The sequence below is a fragment of the Vanessa cardui genome, chromosome 26, assembly GCF_905220365.1.
Source record: "Vanessa cardui chromosome 26, ilVanCard2.1, whole genome shotgun sequence".
Classification (NCBI taxonomy): domain Eukaryota; kingdom Metazoa; phylum Arthropoda; class Insecta; order Lepidoptera; family Nymphalidae; genus Vanessa; species Vanessa cardui.
The window spans coordinates 3,253,233-3,277,280 of NC_061148.1; the positions used below are offsets into that span (position 1 = coordinate 3,253,233).

Genomic DNA, 24,048 nt, shown 5'->3' on the forward strand with positions numbered 1-24,048 from the left:
GAAGTTTTTTCTAAAACGAATCTCCGTATTTTTTACGATTCTTCATAGATTCGAGAGTTATTTCCTAGAATTTTAAATCAATAAACAAATATCCAACAAATTCGCGTTGGAATAGCTTTGTGGAATCCAAACCTTCAAAAGAAATAATAAACAACAGTATGCCGTATTGCTGTGTTCCAGTTTGAAGGGTGAGTGAACCAGTGTAACTACAGGCACAAGGGACATAACATCTCAGTTCCCAAGGTGCGCCTCCAGCGCATTGACGATGTAAGGAATAGATAATATTTCTTATACTTGCAAAGTCCTTTGTAGGTACGACAAAATAGGAATAATAAAATCTGGTATAAAACAAGGTTGACCTTGCAGGAAGAGCATAGGGTACTTTTCAAGCCTTATTTGTCAACCCACCTCCTTTATTTGCTATATTTCAAGCAACAAGGAAAAAGTACAGCCTGTTAATTTCCCACTGCTGGGTTAAGGCCTCCTTTCCCATTAAGAGGAGGGTGTGGAACATATTCCACCAAGCTGTTCCAATGTGGGTTGGTGAATTCCTGTGAAATTAGACACATACAGGTTACCTCACGATGTTTTCCTTCACCGCCGCCGAGATGAATTATAAACACAAATTAAACACATATATATAGTGGTGCTTGCCTGGATTTGAATCCGAAATCATCGGTTCATGCACGTACAAGGAATCCCTTATTGATTAATTTTTAAAATATCACGCAGGCATTTAAATTGTTTGAAAAAAAAACCATTCGCTATGTAGGTCGTGAGCGTTATGGCCTTTCGGTATTGCAATGTACTCGAAATGACTGTTAATTAAGGCTTCACGTTTCTTTGTAGGTTAAAAATAACGGAATATTTAGGGTTCAGTACAATTATATTTTTTATTTTCAGGTACTCTTCGCAGAGAACGAGAAGTACTACTTGGATTTTAATAAGGTAAGATTATTTCTTGATTATTATCATCATCGACATCACTCAAAATGTACAAATGGAATAAGCCCAATCTGAGAATCGAGAAAAGTTTCGGTTTTCCTCCTTCTCCATTCAAGCAGATCCTAACAGCTTCTTCAGCTCATCAGTTCATCTGACTGATATGCGAACAGCCCTCTCACTAATTTTACAAGCTCTAGTTATTTTTCGGAAAATTTAATTTCTTATTGTACCTACATCAGTAATTTATTTATCTATTTGTATATATTTCGTACTATTTAATCATTCTTAAAATATATGCATTTTAATACAGGTAGTTTATTAGACTCTCATCCACTGTGATTAGTTAGGGAAAAATGAAAATAAATCATGATTATTTCATATATTTTATATGAGTGGTAGCTAGATAGTTCAGCGTCGTGGGTATCCATTTAACAAAATGACCTTCAGCATAACATAACTTCTCATGAACTCAACTACACAAGACAACTATTATTTACATGAAGAACGCTTGTCTGGGTTGTAACTTGCAATTTGCATGATATTATCTAAGCATTATTTTTACAGAACAAACTCGACTTTTTCATATATTCGTTTATTTAAACAGTGAACATGTATAAAAAATATGACTAAGTTTCATAAACAGTACAATTGTCATAGAAGCACAGAGTAAAGTTCGTTTTCTATTAAATAGTAATAATACTTATTATACGATCTGGGGGCACGGCAGTGCCACAGCCAAGTCAGTCAGTATAATTATAATATAAAGAAAACTATTGATACAATTACTAAATGTTGATTTCTAACTACATAATAATTTGAATAGAACTTGGCTATTATGAGATCTCAAAACTTTTTACGATGGAAAGACTGCAGCGAGAGGCTTAGCATTTTTTACATTTAATGTTTTTGGTGGGATATAATTGAATCCTTGGCATTTCAAGTAGTAAATGATAAGGTACTTTCCGATATGATTCCAATAACAGCTGGTTATGATATCAAATGGATTATCTTTGTTATAAGCAACTCAATAGATTTGAAATTAAATAGCATCAATATATAAATGATTAAAAATTTCTATTTGCTGGTAGTCGCCCGCGGATTCGGTTGCGTTTAGGGTGTTGGTTGTCATGTGTCAGGCAAGTAGCCTTTCATGGAGTTCAAGTTTGCTTCATTAATAAAATCATCAAATTTGGTTCAGCAGTATGGCCATGAAAGAGACAGGCAGAGTTACTTCCACATTTATAATATTATTATATTATACAAAATTTTCTGCTCTTGTTACGCATAAGGACAAATATTTAATAAAGGAACGTTCCCAGTAAACATACACACATTTGTTTCTATGGATATACCTACATATATTCCAATTAAAAAAAAAGTTATTCAGCCGTTGTGTCTGTTTGAAGGATTAGTTTCGGTTCAGGAGGGACCGCGGATGCGTTATGTCGACACTATACATGCAGCCTCTCTAACCCCTCGAGGACCAGCATTGCAGTGATTTTAGTGGATAAAAATCCCCATTAACTTAGTACCCACCCGACAGAAGACCAAGATATTATGTTTAGGTTGGGTTATCTAGACATATTTACTAGTACAATTTCAATCTCAGATGCTATGGTTCTTGAAATATTGATGTTTTTGAAGCAGTGACGTACCAATTTCTTGGAAGATAGATTGTCTATCTTCCAAGAAACTGGTATGACGTAAAGATTTGACGACTTATTTTATGTAAAATAAAGTAGTAAAGTAATAGGTATACAAAAGTGCTTCGGACGAGCAAAATAAATAAATATATATTGGACATCATCACATACATTACTCTGATCCTGTAAGTAGCTAAAGCACTTGTGTTTTGGAAAATAGAAGTAACGACGGTAACACAAACACCTAGACCCAAGGAAACATAGAAAAAAAAAAAATATAAGTATAAAGAATACGAATTACAAAGTAAACTTGAAATAGAACGTATTAAAAATTTCTACAGACCCCAAAATTTTCACGTCGAATGTTTTTGCGTTGGTCACGTAAATAAATATTAAAATGTAAATTCTACATTTTTCATGTGCGTGATTTTTACTTCATACACAATAATCCAGTTAAAAAACCGTCCAAATTAGTATGAAAATAAACGTGTTTTGTTTGATGAAAAATATTGTATAATGTTAACAAAAAAAAATTATTATATTTAAAAAAATATCGTAACTCGATTAAATCCTTCGTTTGGCAAAATAATTAAAACGGCATCCTTACATCTCCCAGCGCACGCTGAAAATATTAACGAAGGGGCGCCAGAAAGTTGCGAAAATATTGTAGATTCAATTTGTCGTCTAAAACGATGGCGAATTAGATTTATATGTATGTATTTATAATATCGCTTGAATGTCAAAAGGCGTATGACATTTTTTATGCAATATGTAACGGATCAGAAAATGGACCACTTAAAATGGTCACCACCCGTACACAATTACCCCCACTTTGGAAGTATCTTCAGCGCAAACTATTCAGATAAGAAAATAATATAAGAAATCTCATTATCGTTTTTGAAGAACTATCCATAAATAAACCCACACGTATGGGTATGATGAAAAGTTTGAGTTTAAGTTATCGGGAACCCCCAAAAAATGTTTGCGATATGTTTAGCAAATGTTGTTCTATTACAACTTATGTTGTTCTATTACAACCTTCCTTGTGAATCTCTTTGTCTATTAGGGAAAGCCACATAAATATCCGTTCAGTGGTTAGTAGTAAGAGCAAAGCGCCTCAGTTGTAATAGAAATATTCTATGTGTAAAAGTATGAGCCCCCTCGATCGTTCCGACACCGACTAATATTACAAAGGGTATCACTGGCAAAATATTTTCAGTGATAAATTTTGATGCTCCGTACATGGCCACTGACTGCGTTAGTCAGTAAAAGAATAGGCAAAGTATCTTCTTAATAAAAAAGATAATCTTTGGATCAAATACATTCTTAGCACGAGCATGATGTGGGCAGACGTGACGTCACAGTCAGAACTCAAATCCCTTGTGAACCATGAACGATGAATATATTGAACACGCAGCAAAAAATATTTAGTACCAAACTACGCTTATATTTATTTTTTATATGTCATCCTGTAAGAGTATACTGGGAGTCTTGAATCCAGGGACAGACAGAAAATTGTTCAATGGCAGCATTTTAATAGCCTTTTGGCCCCCGAAGTATCAACGACCTTGGGACTCGTGACGTTATAAGCTAGTCCAATGAGTCAAGAGTACAAAGATATATTAGATACATGTTTTAGGCAATGTTGAACATCATATGGCTTCATTTTATTACCAATCGTGATCAAATTTCCCGAGGGGTATCTTTGATGTGCGAACGAAAACGTGCAAAGATATCTTAAATGATTTTCTTGCACTTATTACTTAGATAAATATTTTTATTACAAAACATAAATAATGTTGAAATGATTCTTTTTACAAAAGAGATTTTCTTGTCACTAATATTTATAACCTATTTGTTCTACATGAATTATTAAACTATTCATCTCATTATGATGACTTTGGTTAAGACTCTGACACAAGGAGACGAAGAATTGTTCTTAACTCACTAATATAACTCCGTCTGACTGTCGGTCCGTCGTTCTTTCGCAGACAAAGCACTAATCCAAAGTCCATATGGTATACAGTCAGCATAAACTTCCAGAAATGTTGTTTGTTACTTTTTAATGTCAAAAACTGACGGCTAACCCCTAAAATGCAAGCAAAGATGCAGAGGATGTATATTAAAAAGAATAAAATTAAATATCAAGATGACGGAAAAAGCTCTAACTATTACAAAGTAACGCAAAAGTAAATTCTTACTTAGAAGACCGCTTAATTAATTAATTCTTAGCTCATCTTATTGTTCTTCTTTGGTGACTCGATCTTTTGAATCTAATACGACATAGAATTTTTGTTAATGTGTTAGTGCAAGCCCTTCGGTGTAGGTACTACCTACTTAAATACTACTGTCAAGCAGCAATAAACTCAGTAGTGTAAATAACAATATATAGTTTGAAGATCATGGCATTGTGACCAATTGTCACCAATTTAGTTCCCAAGATTGGCGGCGTATGGGTAATTTAAGAGGTTATATTGCTTGCTGTGCCAATGGCGCTAGGCACTGTCGTTGGCGACTTAGCATCAGGTGGCCCATTTACCAATCTGCCTATCTATTTTTAATAAAAAATGAGGTATAGGGTGTCTCTGAGTTGTTATAACTTATAATTGGCACCCTGTATCTGGCAGATACGTCATTTTGATTGATTGATTGGTACGTGTTGTAAAGGTGAATTTTCTGTCCAAAATTTCTTTTACATTTTTAGACACAAAATTGTATATACTATACAATTCCTTGTTATTAGCAATTTGTATAAAATTGAAACCCCCAAAGGAAATTAACCTTTTAAATCCCCAATAATTTAGGTCATTTGTAGTCAAGAATACTTCGCAGGTTTTCCGGGCAATTTAACAGTGAATTCAGATCAAAATTTAATTCTAATTACGAGGTCTACGTTTTAAGGTATACTTTTTCTATTTTATTTTAAATCTAGCTTCCAGACTCGGCTTTTCAAAGACCATACATAAAAAGTTTATACCATAATATATAACATGGTTTCTTTTTTTTTGAAATAATAGATATAAATTGGACAACATCACATACATTACTCTGATCCCAATGTAAGTAGCTAAAGCATTGTGTTATAGAAAATCAGAAGTAACGACGGTCCAACAAACAACAGATCCAAGACAACATAGAAAACCAAATAACTTGTTCTACATGGTCTCGGCCGGGAATCGAACCGACGTACACAATACTCGACCACGGATGTCGTCATGAGATATGACTGGGCGGCGCCTTTACATCTCAGCCAATTTACACATACTAATGGATTTTACACCTAAACCTTTCTCAGTAATCACTACATCTATTAATGAAAACCGTACTACTACTACGTTTGGTAGTATTTAATTTTAATAAAGTACATATGTGGCGGGAGGACTTTATTTCATAACTAGTAGACGCCCGTGGCGTCGCTCGAGTTTCAGAGTTGTTTGCCATGAGTGAAAAGTAGCCTATTCTTGGACTTCAAGTATGCTTAATACCAAATTTCATCGAATTCGGTTCAGCGGTTTGTTCGTGACAGACGGACAAAGTTACTTTTACGTTTATAACTAACTATATAAATAGGCAGTGGAAATTCTTTGCCCTTTTTAATGTCATGGATTTTTTTTATTTAAGTAAATTCTTCAAAACTTATTTGTGATAAAAATATTTTATCCACGACGATCTTCTTATGACTCTTATGAGTTTAGTGAATGGAATGGAATCTTAATGTTTTTCATCTATACATATAATAAAATTGGAGTGTCTATTTGTAATATTAAAATAGGCCTTTTTTACTGAATGCATATGTATGTATACACGGTACATATACCAAAATATTTTTTATTACAATATTTGTCTGTTTGTTCCGGCTAATCTCTGGAACGGCTGGACCAATTTTGATGGGACTTTCACTGGCAGATACCCGATTTAATAAGGTGTAACTTAGGTTGCAGTTATATTATTTCAAACGCTAACTACATAACGTACAAAGTCCCGAGCACAGCTAGTGGTATATATATATATGTGTGTGTGTGTTATTTTAAATACGTATATGATCATATCTTGTTCTTTTTTTAAATGAGAGCGAGATCGTGTAATTAAAACTCGTGTATCTCAATCAAAGACAGCGAGATCAACCCAAACAAGCACCATTCGATTTCCATTTAATTTGTGTTTACATTTCATCTCATGTTCGGTAAAGGAAAACATCGTGAGGTAACCTGCATCTGTCTAATTTCAATGAAATCCTGCCACTTGTGTATCAACGAAACCTACCCGTATTGGAACAGCGTGATATATTAGCTCTAAGCTTCATTCTCAAAGGGAGAAAAGACATTCGATCAGTATTGAAGCCTTTACAGGCTATTTCTTTCTTTCTATAAAAAATGGAAGTCAATTCTGTCTGACTGTTTTCACAATCAAACCGCTGACCCGAATTTGATGAAATTTGGTGTGAAAAAAATTTGAACTCCAACGATATAGGCCAGTGGCGTAAATAGGGCGGTGCCACCGGTGCCCAGGCACAGGGCGTGGACTCGGGGGCGCAAGAATAGACAGACTAGGCAGGACTATTGTTTTTTCGTTTTGCTCTTGTTAAGATTCCGCTGAGCCCCTAGTACTCAATTCCAATACAAACGTACTTACATGCTAGTATCATTTAAAACATACATCGCGCTCATTTTTTATGGCAGCGCACGAGCGTATTTGTGTTTAGTGTTTATCGTTAATGTGCAACGCATTTGCAGTAGTGAACCTGCATTTAAGTTTTAGTGAGTGAGACTGGTCTGCTTAAATAGGGTGCAGTTATAGAAGCTCGCACAGGCACGGTCATGGGCTACTTTTTTGCCGAACACATCACAACCAAACTAAATGCGACGCGGGCGAGAAGTAGTCGTTAATATTTATGTAGATAGTTTTAAATTGAGATTTTTATAGTCAACTTTGAGAGATTATGTATATTAGAAACACAGTAAGAGTAAATCTTGAGATTTGTGTCGTATTGAAACGACAAATGTTAAACTAATTTGAAGTATCAAAATGTTGTGTATGTGGGATATATACATGTAGTATTGTTTACGATTTGTGGTAGCTAGTGTTTACTATTCACAAACACGCTTAATTTGGTTATTTGCATCACAAATTGGAGTACATTCCGCCAACATCGAGCTACAAGATTGTATTGTGTACTGTGTTTAAGTATCAAGAGTGAGTGGTCGGTGTATAGACGATACATTTGAAATGACAATATTGTTGTTTAAACAGTCTTACCCTTTTCCACCAATGAAATTACTTCATAATCATTATTTATGAAATACATTCCATTACACGGACATTTTTAATTTTGCCGTTTCATAAATTTAAATCATTTGTAAAAAATGCGTTGGTAAATAAGGCATAATATTCAATACAAGATTACTGAGACGTTAAAATAGTGTGGAATTAATACTTGTGGACTTCCAGGCAGGATAAATTACATAAGTCCCTACATATGTATATAGTTAAAAAGTAACTACTGGGTTTCTTGCCGGTTCTTTTCTGTAGAATCTACTTTCCGAACCGGTGGTAGATTCACTTAATATATAAAGAAAAAGTTGTTAAATGACTATTCAGTGCTTGCCTTGCCTTGCTTAAAAGCCTACTTGAATTTTAATTGATTTTTTTGACAGAAGTATCATTAAATTTATTTACTCAATTCAGAATTCATTTTTATTGTTTTCTATTTTAGTATACAGCTACACGACTTTTGGAACTACAATGCTCATAGCATGAGTTCGTACGAGTGCTCTTCCGGTCTCAGTTTTCAAACACAGACCAAAATCATAATTATTTTTTGTTCCCATTTTTTCAAGCAAAAGCATCACAAAAGCTACAAAAAAAATTGTTTGATGATATATTGGTGTATATCTTTATTTCGTTATATCCGATTCGAGATCTCCACCTCGCGCAGGCCGGCGGAACCACAGAGGGTGTCGACCACGCTGCCGAGGTGGTCACTCGGTCAAGTCGACCGAGATATGGTCAAGGAGGCCGCCATTGTGCAGCGGTGGGGTTCCGCAGGGAGGAGGGAGGGTGACAGCTCAGACGAGCTGGCGGGCCGCATGCGCAGTTCGCTCAAGAAAATCTGCGATGCGGCCATGCCTCGGACCCGGCGCAGGTTACCGCGCCGGCATGTCTATTGGTGGTCGCCTGAAATCGCTGTCCTTAGGGCGACTTGCTGCCGGGCGCGTAGGGCCTACGTCCGTTGTCGAAGGCGCAACGGCCTCGACACGGTTCTGGAGGGTCAGATGCTGGACTCATATCGCCAGCTGAAAAAAGATCTGCAGCTGGCGATAAGGAAGGCTAAGGAGAAGGCCAGGGAGGAGCTTCTGGAGGGTCTCAACCGAGACCCGTGGGGGCGCCCGTACCGCGGTGTGCGTGGGAAGTTCCGCACCCAAGGTGCCCCCGTCACCGAGACGCTGCCGCCGGAACTCCTCCTGCGCCTGGTCGGAGAACTCTTCCCCCATCCAGGCGAGCATGTCCCTACGCAGATGGCCTCTCGCTCCGTGATTGAAACAGCAGTGGCTCCACCACTAATCACGGAGCGGGAGATGGAGATGGCCCTCAGCCGCTTGAGGGCTCCAGGGTTCCAGGGCCTGTTCTGTGCGTCGCCCTGGAATATCTAGACGCAAGGCTTCGGGAGCTGTTCGACGAATGTCTGCGCAGCGGGCAGTTTCCGAAGCCTTGGAAGGAAGGAAAATTGGTGCTGTTGCCGAAGGAAGGTCGGCCGATGGACTCTTCTTCGGCATACAGGCCAATTGTGCTGCTGAACGAGACGGGAAAACTCTTCGAGAAGATCCTCGCAGCCCGTCTCGTTCAACACCTCGAGGAAGTCGGTCCGGGTCTTTCAGAGGCTCAGTACGGGTTCAGGGCAGGCCGGTCGACGGTCGATGCCCTGAAGACTCGGACGACGGAGGCGGTGGCCCGGGGACAAGTCGTCCTGGCAGTGTCGCTCGATGTGGCGAACGCCTTCAACAGTCTTCCCTTTGAGACAATACGGGAGGCACTCCGATATCATGGGGTGCCATCCTATCTCAGGAGACTGCTGGAGGCGTACCTCCAAGACAGGGAAATCCTCTGGGCGGGGGTCGATGGGAGGCTCGTCCGGTATCGGGTGGGCTGTGGCGTTCCACAGGGGTCGATTCTCAGCCCAATTCTGTGGAACGTCGGTTTCGACTGGCTCCTGCGGGCTCCCGTCCTTCCCGGGATGGGGGTGTTGTGTTACGCTAACGACACCCTCGTCACGGCGATTGGGCGGGACTTCCAGGAGGCGGCTCGCCTTGCCGAAGTCGGAACGGCTCTCACCGTGGACCGCATGGGAATACTGGGCTTGAGGGTCTCCATATCCAAAACGGAGGCGCACTAGGCGTCCAGGGCTCCAGGGAGTCCCACACCCCCCCCCCACTTTCCATCACGTGGGGGAAGCGCGTAGAGCGTTTTTCCAGCGAGAAAAAAAATATCTTTATGAATATTATAAATGTGAAAGTAACTCTGTATCTGCCTTTGACTCTTTCACGACTAAACCGCTGAATCTAATAACTCTCTCTCTCTCTAACTCCGAAGTCCCGGGTTCGATTACCGGCCGAGTCAATGTAGATTATCATTAGTTTTCTATGTTGTCTTGGGTCTGGGAGTTTGTGGTACCTTCGTTACTTCTGATATTCTATAACACAAGTGCTTTAGCTACTTACATTGGGATCAAAGTAATGTATGTGATGTTGTCTCCTATTTATTTATTTATAATTAATACCCTAAAACTCGATCGAAACCTCGGGCAACTACTAGTATATATAATGCATTAATTACTCGCCTCGAACGAATATAAAAAGAAAAAGTTTTTTACGATTAAATGTGAGGATATGAATGCTGTATATGGTATAGTTTTGGAAAACTGAAAGTGGGTATGGAATATACCCATCTCTCTCACACATGCTTAAAGTTAGGCAAATATAGTCGACCCCTGTAATACTGTTTGACATTTTCTGAAGTGATTCATGTTTATTTGTGTTTATGGTTGTACCACACTCGCTAATATACAAATGGATGTTAGTGAATCTGCTTGATATTAATATCAATGGTAAAAGTTAACACAACTTTTAATGGATATTTTTAAAGTTGGATGACATTGCTCACCACAATCCACAGAGAGAAAGAGTTCAGACCCACAAACGACGAAACTCCATTGAGAAAAAATACGAAAAATCTTATAACATACAAGTCCCGTTTATTCCCAATCCCTTGGGAATTCTAAAATATTCTAAAAATAGTTTTTAGTTGTTGTTATAATCTACTATGCATGCTAAATTTGAAACCTCTAATAATTATAGAGATAGAGCTACTTTGGTTCGAAAATATAAATCCCATTTATTTACTATCCCGTGGGAATTTTGAAAAATCCCTTCTTATTACACCTCTAGGACACTCAAGGCATACGTGTGTCAAATTTCAAGTCTCTAGGTCTAGTGGTTTAAGCTGTGCCTTGTCTGTCAGTCACTCAGTAACGGAACAGTTTTATATATATTGATAATTTAATCGGATTTAGTCAACTATGTTTTTAGTCTTGTAAGTTCAATCTATCCAGACAAATTAGTTACTGTGTGTTTATTTGTACGTAAAATAAAGTACGCTAACAGCTTGTAAATTTCCCACTGGTGGGATTAAGGCCTCCTCTCCCATTGAGAAGAGGGTTTGGAACATATTCAACCACGCTGTTCCAATGCGGGTTGATGGAATGCACATGTTTGCAATTTTGATGAAATTAGACACATGCAGGTTTCCTCACGATGTTTTCCTTCACCGCCGCGCATGAGATGAATTATAAAGACAAATTAAGCACATATATATAGTGGTGCTTGCCTGGGTTTGAAACGAAATCATCGGTTAAGATGCACGAGTTCAATCTAATTTGTACGTATGTTACAAATAATCCGTACAATATTGATCTCAGTTTATTATAGATTGGATACACGTCTCATTATTTTGATAGACTGATACGAGTCGATTCATTGGTATAGTTAACGTAAATTATTTCCACGATTCGTAATATTATTTCAGCTCACACGAAGTCGGCTTCAGAAATCACAGCTTGCCAATGTTTAGCGATAATTAAATATGATATCCTGTTGGATCTGTTTATGATTTAACGTACAATAGAGTTATATTTGGGATTTAACGCTGGATAATACAGTTCGAGTTTTCGTTACTACCACGAATAATTATAGGTGGTTATGAGAAATTATTTGTTGACGGGTTTTTTATAAAGTTTAATTAATAACATTATATAATGATAATATTATTATAGTAATATCTTATTACCTTCTCTTGTGAAAGGAGGGATGGTTCTATTTGATCCAGATGATCAGGATTGCTTTTCAACGGGGAAATGTTGCTAGCAAATGCCACTATTCCACGACGATTTATAATTCATATCATTACATAATATAAAACAAAGTCTTTTTCCATCCCCATATCCCTATGTATCCTTAAATCTTTAAAACTACGTAACGGGTTTTGATGTAATTAAAGATAGAGTGATTCGAGAAGAAGATTTATATATAATATATGGACAATTTCTTAAAGAAACACTTTTAATTTTAGAAGTTTCTACTGTGATGTCATATCATTGCACCCGTGCCAAGCCGGGCGGGTTAGTTTGTATGTATTTAAGAAACCAATGTTAATAATCCTTATGTAAATCCTATTATTATATTGTATTGTACGACATATGAATAACAGATAAAGTAACAAAAACAAGTGACTCGCGAATAGCAATCTCTCATAGACAAACTTAGTTGAAAGAAGTTTTATAAGCGAAAATTTATTGCATTTAAATATAAGATCATACTACACATATCTTACATAAAAAACTCATAATGATTTATATGATATAATTCCAATCCAATCCAATCCATCAGCCCCTTTCCGTCCACTGCTGGACATAGGCCTCTTCCATTGCACGCCACTGAGATCATTCTTGGGCTACTCGCATCCAGCTCCTGCCAGCCGCCTTGCGTAAGTCGTCACTTCACCGTGCCCGAGGACGTCCTACACTACGTTTGCCGAGACGCGGTCTCCACTCTAGAACACAATTGATATTATTAACAAAACAAAATTACTTTTATAACAAATTTATTGCAAGGATATAAAATATTAATCATTAACAACAAAATACTTCAATCAATTTCTGGTCTTCTAATAATATTACAAAACAGTAAAACAATGATACGCCTGACCGTATTTCGCGCCGCCTCCCGCCAAAAAGAGAAAGAATTTTAAAAGCCATCTGTCAGCTTGACGCGTGGCGTTCGGAAAGTCACACTAATTCTCCTAATATAAATAATTATGAGTTTAATATCAAAAAGTAAATTATATGGCAAATTATGAAGCATTACCAATAATTAAAAAATAAAAATAAATTTACTGACATGAAAAATTAACATAGTCACCAAACACCAGTGGTCTTATACTAGATAAGCCTGTCTTAAGGGTACCAACTTCCGGTTACAATTTCGTATGTCTATCCAAGAGCTCGGACGATATACGATCCCATAAAGAATTCTATAATAATACTAGCTGTGCCCGCGACCTTGTACGCGTTTGAATATAACAAAAACATATATTATTGTAGCCTGAGTTACTCCCTATTATATCAGTTATCTGCTGGTGAAAATCCCGTCAAAATCGGTCTAGCCGTTCCAGAGATTAGTCGGAACAAACAGACAGACAGACCGGCAAAAAATGTAATTATGGTATATGTACCGTGTATAAATACATATGTATTGAGTAAAGGAGGGCTTTTTTAATATTACAAACAGACACTCCAATTTTAAAACAAAACAAAAAGTGAAATAAAAATAAATAAACAATAATCAGTATAATTCAATGATATAAATGAATTAATCAATGTCCAGTGTACTTATCACTTTCTATTTCACGGTTGTGTTCTGCGAATTTGTTCCGTCAGAATAGTTCAATATTCACATCTGGCCTATAGGAGTTTATAAATATTGACATTTCGTGATGAAGTCCTTTGTGAAACCAATTACTGGCTAACATGGCTTATGTTTGTGTTACACGTGAAAGTGAAAACTATTGTGAGTATCGCCATATAGTTTTTTTTTTTTTTGAAAAATCTAAATCAAAATAATGTTTATTCAAGTGGGCTTCTACAAGCACTTTTGAATCGTGATTTAACAATTAAGTGAAGCTACTCCCGGTTCGGAAAGTAGATTCTATCGAGAAGAACCGGCAAGAAACTCAGTAGTTACTCTTTTTCAACAAATACAGTCCCGTTAGTTAATACAAGTATTTAAATTAATATATCCTGCTTGGAAGCTGTTATTTTATCGAATTGGTCATTGTAAATATATATTTTCAATTTGACGTCAAATCAGAATATAATAATACTAATTAACACTAGTTTGCAGTGAAGTCAGTTATGAATGGTACCAAGCCAAGTGGGTTTGCACAAAGCCCCAATAAGCTCAAATCAATTCCAGATTCCTATGTTTATTATCTGTCTTAAATTCCAACTTGCAGTAACTTTGTCTATGAGCGAAGATGACCACTTAAGGAACAATTTTGTGTATCTACTTAAATGTATTTTACATTTCAAAAAAGTACTACTAAAATTTGAAATATTGTCAAGATTTCTTCTGTTAAGATTTCCAAAACATTAGCATCTAAATTATAAGACAATAAAAATTGGCTTCACGTTGAGCCAATAGCAGTCCAAATAAACAGCCTTTTTGAATACGTATATATCGTATAAATATTAAAAAGATTTTAAAGTATTTGAAAAGTCATAAGTATTGAGTTCCAACTTTAATAAGACTCACAAGTGACAAGGAAACACGTCAAAGTTTATTACTTATAGTTCTTAACTTTATTTATGTGAGAAGAACGGTTTTAATATACTTTTACGGGCCGCAGGAGATCGTAAATTCCAATATTATTCTCGTAAAACAGCGTCGAGTTACGTTGCTTATGATCCGGCGAGGTTAGCTGCTTTTAACTTGTGGACGTCGAATATTGGTTATTGTCTAGTTATTACGTCATCGTGAAATCTAATCATAATATGTGACATCTTGGATTTATATTCTCGTCTCTGGTCTAGTGGTTTGATATTACTCCCTTTGATCCAAGGTTCAATTCTAGATAAGGTTGTTAAAAATTGGGTATTTCTATTACATAATTTCAATAACAGCCTAGAGTGGAAATTGGAAGTATGTGGAAAAGCATATGGCATTGGTACAGCTATTCAACTCTTTCCGGTCGTGTCGTGCTGTTTCGTCTGATGTAAAGACTGTTAATAGAGAGAGAATAGATACTGCATCTACGTTTCACTAGTATATGTCCAATAATATTCAATTGCTCTGAGGAACCAGCTTTCGCCGACGGTTTTTCCGAACCGATACGACTTGGGAACCTTCAAGGAAAGGGCCTACTCCTTCCTTAAAGGCCGGCAACACAGCTGCAAGCTCCCCAGTGTTGCAGATGCCGATGGATGGTGGTAGCCACTTGCAATCAGGTGAGCTACACTGAACGCTACAGTATAAGGATTAACATTTACATGAATGCAAGTGCCTTATCGCTAAAGCAGTTCCAGGCAATCTGGGAAGGGGTACAATATTTTTGACAAACTATATATAAAATATAATAATACACATAAAACCCGACTGGCGCTTCACAGGCAAGCGAAACTGAGCTCGAAAACTAGTAAATAAATAAAACGTATTTTACCAACGGAATCACTGGAAAATCTAATATCGAATATCTTTTTATATTCCATAACTACATTTTAAATGGAATATCATGTGGAAACTACCTCATACGTGAAATTGCGTTTGACAGAGGAATGATAAGGGATAGGAAATAGAAATGATAACTGGCGATCTGCAAGTTAGATTCGATCCTCGATTTTATGAGTTTGGAAACGGGGGCATCCAATTGAAATTATGGCGAATGCTTTTGTTTTACGCCTTTGACGTTTGCGTCATTGGATTTGAATATCTTGTGCCATTGCTAAGGGTCTTTAGATTTGATATTAATGTCCGACCATATCAGAGGTTAGTGGCATAAGATGTTTTTATTTTTATTTTAGAATGATGTATCTTTGAGTGAGCCAGTGTAGCTACGCACAAGGGACATAACATATTAGTTCCCAAGGTTGATGGCACATTGACGATGTAAGGAATAGTTAACATTTCTTACAGCGTCATTGTCTATGGGTGTTAGTGACCACTTACCACCTGGTGGCCCATATGCCAAAAAAAGAAAATGTTTATATTTGGACCTAAGCGAAATAAATTGATGTTTTTTTTTTGTAAAATAAAGTTATTTCAAGCAGCTCACTGTTGAGTAAGCTGGAAAAAATTGTCATGTAAAGAATCAGAAAACTCTTTTTCGCACTCTTTTTTTATATGAGAATTTTATTAAACTAATTTTCTGTTATTGTTTTCGTTTCAATGAGATTTTTAATAACAAATTTATATCCGTATGTCTATTATTTAATATACAATATATTGTGATAGAATTCGTTGTTTTCGTGTTCCTAGACATTTCCGTACTTCTTTTCCCTATAGTGAGTGGTCACCACTAGTTTTAAACATTGGTACCTTTTAAGTTTTTATCCATTCCTTAAATTGTCAAAACGTGATTAACCATGGTCACTAAGATATTATGTCACTGGTTGCTGTAGTTACACTAGCTCACCCACATTTCAAACAAACTACGCGTGTAAAGTCACGGCGAGATGGTAGTATATCACAAACAGTGGAATTAAAGGCAGTTAATCATTGTGTTTTATTTATTAACGTAATTGTGACCATACCCTTCGGTTGCAGTAATTCGCGGAACAAACCGTGATCAAGGTCAGCGGGAACGTGCTCTCAGTTAAATACAGGGCTTATCAAATACAAATACAGCGATACGGATTATTTTAGTTCGTGGTAATGAATTTAGGATATATGGTGAATTGAACTTTGATTTAAGGTATGATAAACACCCCTTAATGGTCTGACTGATTTCAATAATGTGAACTGGTGGGTTATGTGGCATCATTTTGTGTTGACACACAAATGAAGAGCTGACATGACATTAACGAAACGTGATTTGTAAACGATGATCCTCGTGAATCAATGATTTTGATGATAAAATAGTATGAAAATATTGTGCTCTGAATAGTATGAAACTAGAAAGTATTACCAAAAACCATTAGATCATCAGCAACTACGACGCACGGGTACAAATCTGATACTAAATACATTACAGAATGTCTTTCAAGGTTCAAGTTTTTCAGTCCTTAGACAATACAAACTATCATGTCTCTGCGTTTTAAATCCATAATTCCTTCGGAATTATTTATTTATGATATGTGGATGGATATTTAAATTGCATGAAGTAAAGTGTCATATTGATCTATTAGGTTGGGGAAAAAGTCTTTTCGCATATAGTATGTATGAACTTGTAATAAAATATCTTTGGCTATACCATTTGTATCTGGCTGGTTTTGGTATCATTAAAAAGTTTTAATTTTAAAGAAGGCACTTCCAAATTCAAATTAGGAATTTGTGTGATTTTCATTTGTTTTTGTTGTTGTTAAAATGAGTGAATCTAAAGAAGAAATTCGATACATTTTAAAATTTTACTATAAAAAAGGTAAAAATGCAACTCAAACCGCGAAAAAAATTTGTGATGTTTATGGACCTAATGCAGTATCTGTGAGAGTAGTGCAAGTTGGGTTTAAGCGTTTTCAAGTCGGAAATTTTGATATCAAAGATGCATCTCGCTCTGGTCGCCCTGTTACGGACAAAAATGATGCCATTTTTGAAAAAGTGGAGCAAGATTGGCATATTAGTAGTTACGATGTAGCTGAAGAACTGGTAATTGACCACAAAACGGTTTTGACTCATTTGAATAAAGCTGGGTACACAAAAAAGCTCGATATATGGGTGACTCATGAACTCACTGAAAGAAACCTAATGAACCGTGTACTCATTTGTGATTCTTTATTACGACGTAATGAAACCGAACCATTTTTGAAGAAGCTGATAACTGGTGATGAAAAGTGGATCACATACGACAAGAACGTGCGAAAAAGATCGTGGTCAAAGGCCGGTCAAGCTTCACAGACTGTGGCAAAACCCGGATTAACTCGCAACAAGGTAATGCTGTGTGTATGGTGGGATTGGAAGGGCATCATTCATTATGAGCTGTTACCGCCCGGCAGGACCATCGATTCAGAACTATATTGCGAACAATTGATGAGATTGAAGCAAGAAATTGAGAGAAAGCGGCCAGAATTGATCAACAGAAGGGGTGTGGTTTTTCACCATGACAACGCTAGACCTCACACATCTTTAGCCACTCAACAAAAATTACGAGAGTTTGGCTGGGAGGTATTAATGCATCCGCCGTATAGTCCTGACCTTGCACCTTCAGATTTTCATCTGTTTCGGTCTCTGCAGAATTCCTTAGGCAGTGTCAGGTTAACATCACGAGAGGACTGCCAAAACCACTTGTCGCAGTTTTGCGATCAGAAGCCCCAAAATTTTTACAGCAATGGGATCATGTCACTACCAACAAGATGGCAAAAAGTTATGGAACAAAATGGTACCTACATACTTTAGTCAAATGTAAATAAACTATAAAAAAAAACTTTTTGAATTTTCATATTAAATACGAAGAAACTTTTTCCCCAACCTATTATATTAAATGCTCAATGTATTAATAGTAATTAATTGGATAAGGATTGATCCTGTATTGCCTAAAATCGCTTTGAAAATAAGTCATTATTTAAGAAACTTCTAAAATTATCAGCGTTCCTTTAGTATATTTTCCATGTATTATCTACAAAAACTGAGCTTGAACAACGTTGAGCCAGAATATTATAGATTGTTTTTCGTTACATAAAGGTTTATTTAAAAAGTATTTTCGTAATCAAACTGGATCGACGAAACGTCAAAGTACTCTACGCGACTCACATTGAACGCCGTAATTGAGGACGGACACGACATTTCCTGATTAAATAGAACAATTTTGACGTCAAATAAATAATCTCTGAAAACTTGGATGGTTTTATGAAAAGAATACACTTATGTACTTTTTTTAATCCTTTGTTAAAATGTATTGAATCCAGGTTTTCTTTTAAAGCTTAGGTTTGATTGTCAGTTGGGCATAATAAGTTATACGTTCTTCCTCGGAATCCAGACTGCTATTTTCCAAATTTTACCAAATTTAGTTCAGCAGTCTAGCTTTGATAGAGGAACAGAGAGGGCGAAGTTACCTTTACATTTATAATATAAGATAACTCAGTTAAAATCTGTGTTGAAATCGTGAAATCACTCACTGCTGATCAATAATTATCGCCATCAATTTTAAATTAAAATACTTTCCATAAAAATACATATAAAATATTACGTCAAGATTTGATGAAATTAAACAGTCCTATTTTTAATAGTCAGCTATTTTGGATTTAAATAATAATCGTCAACTTTATTTCCTTTTGCACTTAAGGAGTTAACATAAAGTTCATTCCACGACGCTGCTCCGATGCGGGTCGATACACTCATTACTCTCTAATGTACCAGAACATCATCCGATATGCAGGTTTCCTCACGAAATTGTTCACGAAAATGTAGGTATCAAGTATAATATTTTAATATGAACTTGGTGGTAGGATTACGTGCACTCCCAATTGGTAAAACACTCCTTAAATATTTTACCATCGTTACTGTTTTGGTTAGGTTTATAGGGTTAGTAAGTCAGTGTGACTGGTAACAACGGACGCAAAACGTTCCAAAGGTTGGAAGCGCATGGAGGTTTTAAGGAATGTTCCATATTTCTTGCAACGTCAATGTACAAATTTCTAAAAAAATTAGTGATTCTTGTGTTAGCTGGCATTGCGCTTTATAGATTAACATTTAATTTAATTCTATAACAACAATGCTAAAATGTCAACAAGATACTAATTTAATTAACAATAATTACCTTGCAGTACTGCTTGGGCTTGGGTCCATTATCAAAATGGCTTTTAGTTCTTGTTAAATTCTCTTGTTATATTTTGAAAGAAGACGATTCAGCTTTCACTCATAATTACGATCTCATTTTCAACTATTCACAATAATTAATTTCGTCTTGAGGTTGATCCATTATGTTATTAGAAAGAAAAAGAGATAGCATAAGTTTGAATGGGTAAATGTTTGAGAAATATACATTGATCCATCCAAATTACACCAGAACTACTTCAAGGATCTGAATATCTGGCAACGTACTTGCATGCACCACGGTGACAAGACCATGGGCGGTGATAGTCACTTTCCATCAGGTCTCATGCTCGTTTGCCACCAATGACATAAAGAAGTGATACAGAGATAGACTACAGTCTGGAATGGCACATAGGTCATTTATCCCGGAAAAACATACCTAACCTAATCTTAAATATTTTACTTCACCCGTGGACAAAGATGTTTGCGAAAATTAGGGTAATACATATGACGTTTATAATTAATTGTTGTCATATATAAATGTATTATTTTTTTATCGTAAATGCTGGCAACGTGAGGATGATATGGAGCACATGACAGCCAAAAATTCATATTTGATGGAATATAGAAAGGGAGATATAACGAAATATGACCAATTACCTCGTTAAATAATATACTTTGTTTATATAAAAAAAATGCTTTCAAACTGGGTTTTAGTTCAACTGACAAGTAAAACGTTTTGGTTTTAATATTCGAATAAGATACTTAGTGTACTATATATAAAACATTTTACACGTACTTAAAACGTGCAAATCAAGACGTATAAGCTTTTGGAGTAGAAATGATTCACTAAAGATTCGTTCGTTATGGTGTTGGTTGTCATGTGTCAGGCAAAAAGTAGCCTTAAGTAGCCTAATGTCCATTGTTGGAGTTCAAGTTTGCTTCATTCCAAATTTCATCAAATTCGTTTTAACGGTTTGGTCGTGAAAGAGCGACAGATAGACAAACAGACAGAGTTACTTTCACATTTATAATAATAATATAGATAAAATAGATTGCATGAAAATATTATCGTTTAAGACCAAGTTTTGGTGGTTGGTGCCAAATTTATTGTACATTTTTAAAAAACACACATTGTTGGTAGAGCTGATTAAAAGTTCAAGGTCATTTGAATAATCCACTGCGATGTAAACTCGCTGACAAAAGATACGTACATGAAGTTGAAACACTCGGATCCGTAGTGCTATTCTGTGAGAATTCGTATCTCACTCGTGACATTTTAAAATCCGAATCACCGTTGCTATTTTTATACGTGTAACTTAAATTTTGTTGTATAGCTGTAGCTTAAATTTTGTTGTATCCTTGGTGGTAGGGCTTTGTGCAAGCCCCCCTGGGTAGGTACCACCCACTCATCAGATATTATACCGCTAAACAACAGTACGCAGTTTTGTTGTGTTCCGGTTTGAAGGGTGAGCGATCCAGTTTAACTACAGGCACAAGAGACATAGCATCTTAGTTCCCAAGGTTGGTGGGGTATTGACGATGTAAGGAATAGTTAATATTTTTTACATCGTCATTGTCTATGGGTGATGGCTCTTCCGCCAATCTATTCAAAAAAAAAAGGCTCGGAGGATGAGAAAATAAGCCTAGTACATCGTCACATAAAAATCACGTCACGACAAAAATTACCCATTCATCACAACACCAATGCGACACTAGCCCTGGGAAAAACAATTATATTAGAGAGGAGTAACACCTATTAAATTTTACTATACGTCTGTCTGTTTGTATGTCTGTATCTGTTGCTCCTTCACTTACTCTTGCTCAGATAGTCCCATTATATTAGGAGTGAAGAAATGGAAAGTGAGCCTGTGTTTGCGCACAAACTTAGTATGACATGTCATGCGTAGGACTCTGTTGAGATTCGTCATGGCGAAAATCGGTCCATACGACAATATTACATACGAAAATTCCAAATTGCGTTGCGTCATCTGGTATAAGCTATGTATAGTTATGTAATTCAGTTAGACATTACTAAAATACAACAACAGCCTATAAATTTTCCCACTGCTGGGCTAAGGCTTCCTCTCCCTTTACGGAGAAGGTTTGGAACATATTCCACCACGCTTTTCCAATGCGGATTGTTGGAATACACAAGAATTTCTGTGAAATTTGACTCATGCAAGTTTCCTTACGATGTTTTCCTTCACCGCCGAGCACGAGATGAATTATCAACACAAATTAACCACATAAACAATCAATGTTGCTTGCCTGGGTTTAAAACCGTAATCATCGGTTAAGATGCACGCAACCACTGGGCCATCTCAGCTCTCCATATGCTATGAATATATTTGTTGAATACTTTTTCTCATTTTGAGACGTGTTCCGCGATGAGATTCGAATTTGTCCCAACAGAATAGTTCTACTGATGTATAATTCTGATGAAATGGGTCGCATTGCCTTGCATTGTTTGGGGATTATGTGCGCGCCTCATTTGTGGTATTGTGAAAAATGAGCACTAATGAGAGATTGATAATTATCATACTAATTTAATGTTTTACCTCCGGTTTGTTACATCATTGACTTTGTAATGTAGGTTAAATGAAAAGGGATAACATAATGTTGTCTTAAATTTTCGCGATTATTACACATTTAAATAAAACTAATTATAACGGATGAATCGCGTATATTGATTATTTTTAAACATCCCGACGTTTCGAGCACTTTGCAGTGTTCGTGGTCACGGGTAGACTAAGATGACATTTGTCTATTTGAAGAACAAAGGAAATATTATTAACAACTACCGCCAACGATTTCTCAATTGATATCTTGAGTAACGTTCCGGTTGCACGCAGAAGGCACTAACTGTATCTTTAGGTCTTGCAGTCTGTTGGATTTGGGATTTTAAATTTTTAATAAGTGGATCCCAGGTGTTAGAAAGTCTCCAACCATCTTCTCTATTGAAGTTCGGATGTTTTTGAATTTCAATAGCCTCGCGTATCATTCTAGGAATGAATCTGTGTTCTCTAGCGAGGATGCTCTGGATAAACCTAACCATTTTATCCGATTTGATAAACCACAGACCCTCACTAGAGAACACAGATTCATTCCTAGAATGATACGCGAGGCTATTGAAATTCAAAAACATCCGAACTTCAATAGAGAAGATGGTTGGAGACTTTCTAACACCTGGGATCCGCTTATTAAAAATTTAAAATCCCAAATCCAACAGACTGCAAGACCTAAAGATACAGTTAGTGCCTTCTGCGTGCAACCGGAACGTTACTCAAGATATCAATTGAGAAATCGTTGGCGGTAGTTGTTAATAATATTTCCTTTGTTCTTCAAATAGACAAATGTCATCTTAGTCTACCCGTGACCACGAACACTGCAAAGTGCTCGAAACGTCGGGATGTTTAAAAATAATCAATATACGCGATTCATCCGTTATAATTAGTTTTATTTAAAAGGAATAACATTATGGGCATCGGGCTGTAACTTTTAATTGAATAAATCTGTACATATAATAAAATTAGAGTGTCTGTTTGTAATTTAAAATAGACCTTTTTTACTCAATGCATATGTATGTATACGCGGTACATATACCAAAATCACATTTTTTACAATTTTTTTTTTGTCTGTCTGTTTGTTCCGGTTAATCTCTGGAATGGCTGGACCGATTTTGACCGGACTTTCACTGACAGATAACTTATATAATAAGGAGTAACTTAGGCTACAATAATATTTTTTTTGTTAGGTTTCAACGCGTATAAGGTCCCGAGCACAGCTATTACTTCAATATGTGTTTTTTTTTTATTTGAATTATTTTTTTAAATGCGTCATAATTTTGAATTTTAGTAATTTCAACAATCAAATGACTTCTGATTCAAATTTAATTTAAATTCTAAGAGAGTTCAACTAAAATCGATATAAATTCAATCGCAATCGAATAAAAAGGCAATTGTCAGCAATATAGGTGAGAAAAATCGATACAGTTCTGACAGCACGATCATGATTGGCAGAATTGGCAGACGGTTATTGGAAATTTGAAAACTAGCTTTGACGAGATTTTATTTATGAAACTAGTGGAATTGGAATTGAAGAACATTTATTATATACATGCGACGTACCCTGACTTCACATGGGTTAACACTATGAATTTAGTTTACTGTATAGAAGAGCTGAGATGGCCCAGTGGTTAGAACGCGTGCATCTTAACCGATGATTGCAGGTTCAAGCCCAGACTAGCACCAGTATATGTATGTGCTTAATTTGTGTTTATAATTGATCTCTTGCTCGGCGATGAAGGAAAACATCGTGAGGAAACCTGCATGGGTCTAATTTCATCGAAATTCTGCCACATGTGCATACCACCAACTCGCATTGGAACAGCGTGGTGGAATATGGTTAAAACCCTCTCTTAATGGAAGGGGAGGCTTTGTCTCAGCAGT

General features: G+C 36.4%; 2 protein-coding genes across 2 annotated transcripts in view; one reads left to right on the top strand and one right to left on the bottom strand.

Moving 5' to 3' along the window:
• The first annotated feature begins 903 nt into the window (after nt 1-903).
• LOC124540776 (sex peptide receptor) overlaps nt 904-24,048 on the top strand; it is a 221,813-nt gene continuing 198,668 nt past the window's right edge. Inside the window, exon 1 of the mRNA XM_047118485.1 lies at nt 904-948. The gene's annotated coding sequence lies outside the window, so the exon portion shown is untranslated. The remainder of the gene's footprint in view (nt 949-24,048) is intronic.
• LOC124540644 overlaps nt 9,460-24,048 on the bottom strand; it is a 36,374-nt gene continuing 21,785 nt past the window's right edge. The window contains exon 5 of the mRNA XM_047118311.1: nt 9,460-9,731. Within this exon, the coding sequence (XP_046974267.1) occupies nt 9,460-9,731 (272 nt within the window). The remainder of the gene's footprint in view (nt 9,732-24,048) is intronic.